The sequence below is a fragment of the Oryzias latipes genome, chromosome 16 (genome assembly GCF_002234675.1).
Source record: "Oryzias latipes chromosome 16, ASM223467v1".
NCBI classification, from domain to species: Eukaryota; Metazoa; Chordata; class Actinopteri; order Beloniformes; family Adrianichthyidae; genus Oryzias; species Oryzias latipes.
In genome coordinates, this window is record NC_019874.2 from 5,431,871 (window position 1) to 5,439,476 (window position 7,606).

Here is a 7,606-nt window from a genome sequence, read left to right on the forward strand (position 1 = left end):
CAATAGGAATGCAAAGAACCACTGCAGCAGAAGAGCATCTCTGAACGCACAACACGTCCAACCCGGAGGCAGATGGACAACAGCAGCAGAAGAAAACGAGCGCCACTCCTGTCAGCTAAGAACAGGAAACTGAGGCTACAATTCACATAAACTCACCCAAACTGGACAATAAAAGACTGGTCTGACTTTTTATTTCTGCTGCCGTATTCAAGATACATGGCTGAAGGTCACCTGAAACAAACATTGAGTTTCCTATGGACAAATCGTGATGACCACAGAAGACTATCAACAGAATACTGATCAGGGGGGCCATTCCATCCAATCACGCCTTTCCAAGTGCAACTGCTGTAGCCCACATGGGTGTTATAGTTGCCCAGGAATACATTGGGGTCCCCTGTCAAGACGATTTTCAGTAACCCCTGAGAGACACCAAAAAGACTGGGCTCCCTGAAGTGCTGTTTGGCCTGTGGGTGGCTTTGGTATAGGTAGAAAGCGTAATACAAGTACACGCCATTTACCATCCTCCACTTGTTAGTTACCTGTCTTAAGGATCATTAGCACCTCATTGAACTATCATCTGTGGAAAACTGTAAAAGCCACCAACCCTCCTATAAAGGACAAAAAGCAATAAGCACAGGATTCCAAAGATATCTAAAACAAGAACATGGTATAGAGTAGTTGACTTTTCATGGGACTTAATGGGAATTTTCAGATTTCTAATGCTCAATGTCTTTCTGGAAGGAGAAGTGGGGGCGTGGCTAAACTGTATTTAAGAGTGGGGTGGGCTAATGTGATCAGAGTGATCCCATATCCACCTCAGGTGTTCAACTAGAGCACATTGACAGGAAGTACAATGAATTTTTAGCAGCTTCATAGCAGAAGGACATGACACATGAACGATGAACAGCCCTTTCCAGAATCACAGTGAAAAACAAACATTAGCCTGGATGTTAGCATCATGCTAACATTTCTTGCATTATTTTTACTTATTGTAATGTTTAGATTTATATTGGCTCCAAAGCTTTTAGGTTAATAAGCAAGTTTCTCTTTTTCTTTTTAAACTTTATTGTCACAGTGCTCAACATTTCATGTATAAAAGTCCAAATCTTCTGTAGGACACCGTAGGGAATCGAACCCCAACCTGCTAAAGCAGGCATACCATTACCAGTGCCTGTAGTTTTTGACCATACATGAAAGGTCAAACAAAACTTGCATTCTGTCTGTGGTTCTGCAATGTTTGGCCTACTTTTCTACTGATACATCCAGATGCTCCAGTGTTTCTGCTGCAGACCAAGAGGTTCCTCATCCTCACCCTCCTTGTTACTTTTTTGTCCTTTTTTGCACATATTTCATGAATAAGCCTGTTTCCTCTTTAGAGACATACAACATAAATTTCACTGTTGCGGCTGCAATAGCCTTGTGGGTGGAGGCTGTATTCCAACTCGCATCAGCAAAAGTACCGGTTGACTTCTTCTTCATTTTGGCTGTTTTGGTTCCGGGACTTAGTTCTTTCAGTCATATAATCAAATGTTTTTTGTTTGAATCGCCCTTAGTCTGGCTCGTCCCCCAGGACCAGTTTGCCATGAAACAGCCAAACAGGGCAAATGCTTCTAGCAACACAATCCTGGGATCATTCGGGCACGCAAACCCCTCCACCACGATAAGGTGGCGATTCAGGGAGGGGAGCCAATTACTAACAATTACTGTGGGGAAACCGACGATCTCGGAGAAAAACCCACAGGACTGCCAGGATTTGTTTGAGTTATTTCCCTACAAATTTAGGTGACTGATGTTATTTTATTTACTCTATTAGTATTTTATTAATTTTTTTATTTGTATTATTTGTATTCGTATATTTATTATAAGATATTTAATAATTGTTGGTTTTGGTCTGATTTGGCCTGGTCTGGTTGGTTTTGGTTTGGTTTGGTTTGGTTTGGCTTGGTTTGGTCTGGTTTGGCCTGGTCTAGTTCCGTTTGGTTTGGCTTGGTTTGGTCTGGTTCCGTTTGGTTTGGTTTGGCTTGGTTTGGTCTGGTTCCGTTTGGTTTGGTTTGGGGGGGGGGGTAGTTATTTGGGCTGTACCTCTTTGTTCAGTGAAACTTCACAGCTAAACTGAAAAGCTGGAAGCTCAATAATTGGTTTTTGGTCTACATCTGTGTAAAGGTCACCAATTCTTAAAGAATCAATTTTTTAAAAGTGGGGGGCAACCGAAGTGCTCGGAGAAAACCCACGCAGACCCAGTTCTGTCAGCCAACCATGTTAACCAACAGACTGAAGTGCTGCCCCTGTTTTTGACCTGATTTTGGTGACAGACGTTTCCACACAGTGTAGAGGAATATTTAGAGAAGATTTTCTTCTTGGGTTTGGAGGTACAGACCTGGCAGTCAGAGGCCAAATTGATAGATGAGTTTCTGATGGATTGGGTTGGGGTTGGGGGTGGGGTGGGGGGTTGAGGGGGGTAACCTGATGCCTTTAGAAGTGTCTTTTTCTTCTAAATGCTGCCTGACTTTGTAAACTCTTGTCAGTGTTGTGATCTTGCTGGGTTCCAGGATTCCTCTTTTGTAAGGCAGCTTGATAGTTATTGATGGCATCTCTTTGCTGTTGGATCCTGCCTGGTTTCTTTTTGAAACTACAGCGTTCCTCTAATTTAGCCAGATGTTCTCTAATTGTCTCTCTTTGCTGTTGGATCCTGCCTGGTTTCTTTTTGGAACTACAGCGTTCCTCTAATTTAGCCAGATGTTCTCTAATTGTCTCTCTTTGTTGTTGGATCCTGCCTGGTTTCTTTTTCATGCTGGAAAATTCCTGGGAAACAGCAGCTGGTCTTTGAGGAGTATTGGTGACCTCTTTTGCTTCAGGCTGTGGGTGGACCTCCAATGCTGGTGGCTCTTCTGGGTTGGTGGTGTGAGAGCCAGCAGTGGGCTGCACCCTCCCCATAGTGAAGAATGGATGTTGTAGTGCTTCACTTGGAGAGATGCGTTTGCTTGGATCCACCATCAGCATCCGCTTCAGCAGGTCCACAAACTGTTGCACTTCTTTGATTTTTGTTTTGTCCAAACAGCTGTGGATGAGTTGGTCACAGGACCAGAACGGAATGTTGTCTTCGACCAGTCTCCCTTTTTTCTTGCTTTGCTGTTGTGGTGTGTCCAGCTTCCAGACATCCTGAGAGTTTTCTTTGGTCTTGGTAAAAAATCTTGTGGTGTAAACCCCTTGGCTTAGAACTTTCTCCTCAGGCATGCCTTGCATCTTCACCATGGCTCGGAGGATGTTGTATTCAGCGTCCCATCCATGGATGAAGCTCCCCGTGTACAGCACAAAGAGAATGTAGCCAACTGTCCACAAATCTACACTTTGGTCTAAGGGCAGACCCAGGATGACTTCAGGTGCCCTGTAGCAAATGTTCTGCATCATAGCTCCAGTACGCATGTGTCCAATTTTCTCAGCCAAACCAAAATCTATGAGTTTGACCCTGAAAGGCTCTGAAACTTGATCCACCAGCATGATGTTGTCCAGTTTAATGTCACAGTGGACCAAGTTGACGCTTTTCAGGCCTTTCAGGGCAACAATCAACTGCCAGGCAATGGTCCTGATTTCCTCCACAGTCAGGGGATGGAAATCCCTTTTTTCCATGAAATCCAGAAGGCTCTGATCCAACACTTCAAAAGCGATGCACGTGTACTTTTTATACTTAAAGCTCTCCACAAACTTGACCAGGTTGTGATCGTCGGCGTTGATCTGGCTGAGCTCTTCCAGAGCATTGATTTCCATTTGGCCTGAACCCCAAATGATTTTGATTGCCACAACTTGGTCAGTTCCCAGTTTCTTACATTTGGCCACTTTTCCATAAGAGCCTTCACCAAGAAACTTTTCCACCTTATAAACTCCTTTGCGGCCGAGAAGAATGAAGCCCTCTCTCACCTCACAGGGAGTATCCGACAAAGAAGAATCCATCATGATTCGTGGTGATAATTTAGTGTTGAAGATGTCGTGTAATAATAAACAGAAATACCAACTTTGTTTTCACAAAGGGGGCTTTGAACTTTAGAGAATACCTGCAGGACCTTACGGCTCTGAGTGCTTCTAGAAAGTTCTGGTGAGTTTAAGATGTGGGGGGTATTTATGCTTTTTTTCTGATGACATCATTTTGTGTAATCCTAGGTCAGAGCCAGTTACTCCACAACAAAAACGTCATGTATATCATAGACTTGGTTTCCATGACAACCTGGAGATTTGCGCATGCGCAAACCTGGACCTTGATTCATGCGCATGCGTGTGTGTCTGCTGTTTAATTCTATTTTACCTCCTTATTTGCATGTAATCTCTGGAGGATGCTCCTTCTGAAAGATGCTTTAAGGAACCGAACTACCGCAAAGGGGGAGGGGCCTCAGTCTGAGGTTCTGGTTCGTCTGGTCCAGTTCCAACAGTCCTTAATTGTTTCCGCGGAGCTTTTCACCGCTAAGAAGATGTTGATTCATATTCCAGCATGTGGTCAGTCAGTGATGGGATGGATGTTCTAAAAGTGTTTTTAAATACAACATGCAGAATGGAAGCTCTGAAATGAGTTCTTACTGCATTGCGTAACGATGTTCTTCTTAGTTTTGGATTTGAAATAAGAATGGAGAAAAGTGCTTAAGCCCCGCCCCCTCCCGCAGTTCTCATTCCGAGCCTGCAGCACAGTGTGGGCGTGGCTCGGAGCTACAGGTGCCAGGTGTGTCCAGAATTGGGCTTTGGGCCTCTTTTCTGCATTTGCAGGTGTGTGACGGAACAGAGTCACTTCCACAGCCTCTGATTCAATCTGACATCTTCAGATTCATTTCTGCACATCTCTCTGTCAGTGCGGTGCTGCTCTGCCACCTGCAGCGCTTCTCTCCCAAACGGGATCCAGCTGCTGTTTTGCGTCACTTTGTTTTCCAGGGTTCGGTTCTGTCTGGCGTCGCTGCTCGGCGGACGGGTGTCCGGGACCGACGGATCACCGGATGGAGGCGCGGCCCTGGTTCCAGTGGGAGCTGCTTGGGACTGCAGCACCCTTGGGTCAGGTGGTTCGGCAGAATTTTTTAATGGTATTTTTCTCCTCATCATTTGGAGTGTTTTCAATAGATGTTCAGTTGTGAATTGAAATTGTGGTTCCTCTGTTACAGACATTGGGAGCTCTGGGTTCTCTGGGACTGTGGTTCTGGTTCTGGGTTCCTGTATGCAGTGTGTTTCACATCTTCTGGGGTTTTTACTTGTTTTCCATTCAGTTCCAGCCAGCCTGGAGCCAGTGGAGGACGCTTCACTAAAGGAACATTCCACTGCATTTTTCACACTAAGACCACCTAGGACCAGGTCCTGTTCCAAAACCACAGGACCTGGACTGCTCAAACCAGCATTAAATTATGAGTTAGATGGAAGAGAATGCATTAAACACAGTTTCTGATTTGTGAAACTTTTGTCTTATTTGTGAAAATGTGAAATAGGAGGATTTTTATTGTATTTTCTGCACAGAGTCCACCTCAGACCAGGTCCTGTTCACAAACCGCTGGAGCTGGTGGCCATAACACATCATCTGGGTGCTCAAAATCACTGGGTTGCATTTCCCACAGATGGGCACAGACAGAAGCTGGCACTTTTACAATGGACTCCAAGACTCCAAGAAGGCTGGACGAGGGGACGTCACAATCTCAGACATCAACATAGCAAAATACTGGGAAACATGTCAGATTGGACACAGTATTAGGTTGGTTTTTTTTGTACTTCTCGCTGGATTTCCTCTTTGTGACTGAGACCTGGGCATGTCCCGGTGAGTGCAGTACTTTAGTAGAACTTGTACCAGAAGGTTGTTCTTATTTAAGCTTCCCGCAGAAGTCTGGACAGGAAGGAGGAACGGCGTCTGTTTTCATAAATGGTTTTAAGTGCAACCAATGCTGTCTGTGATCATCATATTCCAGCTTTGAACTGACTTTATTTGAGGTGGGAAGGTCCGACCCAGTGCTGTGCGCTGTTGTTTACAGACCTCCCAAATTCCAGCAAACACTTAGTGAAGGATTTCTCTTTTAGCTGAAATTATCCCATTTTATGATCGTGTTCTTGTTGTTGGAGATTTTAATATTCATGAGGGCCTGTAGAAAAGCAGAACGTTGCTGGAAGAAGGACAAATTACAAATCTCACCACAAATCCTGAAGAACTGTTGGAACTTTCATCAGGACACTGTAAAACAGGCTTAAAAAAAAAAAGAGTACCTGTCCAATATTATTATTTTTAATCGGCATAACCCACGGGTGCTTTTTAAAATGATCGATTCTGCTCTTAATGTTCCATAAATTTTCCAACATAAGGGCTGGCATTATTCTCCCTTCTTCTGACCCTTTGACCTGTGTTTATTGCTCAGGCATTTTCAGGGAATTTGAGCCCGTGTCTCTTCAATTTTTAAACGAGTTGGTCAGTCAGAGTAAACCATCAGGTTCTCCCCTAGATTCCATCCCTCCCAAGCTTTTCAAGGAGGTTTTCCCCAGCGTTGCACAGACAGCCCTTATAATCGTCAACAGTGGTCTGGCTGCTTGTGTCGCCCCTGATGTTTTTAAAAATGCAGCAGTTCAGCCTCTACTTAAAAAACCCAGCCTGGACAGTACTGTGTTGGCTAATTTTAGACCCATCTCCAAGATTCCTTACATCTCAAAACTATTGGAGAAAGTGGTCTATTCGCAGCTAGAGGCTTTCATAAACCAACATCAAATTCTTGAAGTCTTCCAGTCTGGTTTTAGGTCCTTGTACAGTACTGAGTCGGCATTACTAACAGTCAGGTATGACATTCACCTGGCTAATGATGCTGGAGACTATGTTGTGCGGGTTCTGCTTGATCTAACACTGTAGACCACAGTAATTTAATATCTAGGCTCCAGAACTCAGTGGGGATTCGAGGTACTGCACTGGACCGGTTTAAGTTTTACCTTGCAGAAAGAACCATGTGTATCAGTTTGGGTGGTTTTGAATTTACCACAACTCAGGTGTCTTATGAGGTTCCACAAGGATCGGTTCTAGGGCCACTTTTGTTTTCTTTTTTATCTGTTACCCTTAGGGTAACAGAATTAACGGCATTTCTTTTCATTTGTACGCTGATGACAGCCAGATCTATCTGCTGTTAAAAAAAAAAAAAATCTCTCCATGAAGCAGCTCCGGTCATGTCTTCAGGACATTAAGGACTGGTTGGCCCTAAGCTTTTTGAGTTTTAATGAAAATAAAACTGAAGTTTTAGTTTTTGGACTGAATGATTTTAGTGAACCGTCCCTAGTTGATTTGGGTCCCTTGACTACCTTTTTAAAACCAACTGTCTCTAACTTGGGTTTTAAACTAGACAGTCATTTTAAGCTGGATCAGCAGATAAGCTCAGTGGTGAAGTGAAGCTTTTTTTCATCTTCGCCAACTTGCTAAGGCAAAACCTTTTTTAACAGCTGCACATTTTGAAACAGTAATCCACGCGTTCATCACGTCCCGGCTGGATTACTGTAATTCTCTGTATGTTGGACTCAGCCAGTCGTCTCTTTCACGTCTTCAATGTGTTCAAAATGCAGCTGCCCGTCTTCTGGTTGGAGGACGTAAGAGAGACCGCATCACACCAATTTTAGCTTCGCT

At 44.0% G+C, this 7,606-nt stretch overlaps 1 protein-coding gene and 1 long non-coding RNA gene across 2 annotated transcripts; one reads left to right on the top strand and one right to left on the bottom strand.

Moving 5' to 3' along the window:
- Positions 1–2,463: 2,463 nt before the first annotated feature.
- LOC111949005 (homeodomain-interacting protein kinase 2-like) lies at positions 2,464–4,180 on the bottom strand. Its single transcript, XM_023964666.1, has one exon. It carries the CDS (start codon positions 3,949–3,951, stop codon positions 2,473–2,475), a length of 1,479 nt encoding a protein of 492 aa, XP_023820434.1. The 5' UTR covers positions 3,952–4,180; the 3' UTR covers positions 2,464–2,472.
- Positions 4,181–4,261: 81 nt separating this feature from the next.
- On the top strand, positions 4,262–5,422 carry LOC110013815. Its single transcript, XR_002288950.2, has 2 exons — positions 4,262–5,057; positions 5,136–5,422. It is a non-coding gene; the product is annotated as an uncharacterized LOC110013815 (long non-coding RNA).
- The last annotated feature ends 2,184 nt before the right edge of the window (positions 5,423–7,606 follow it).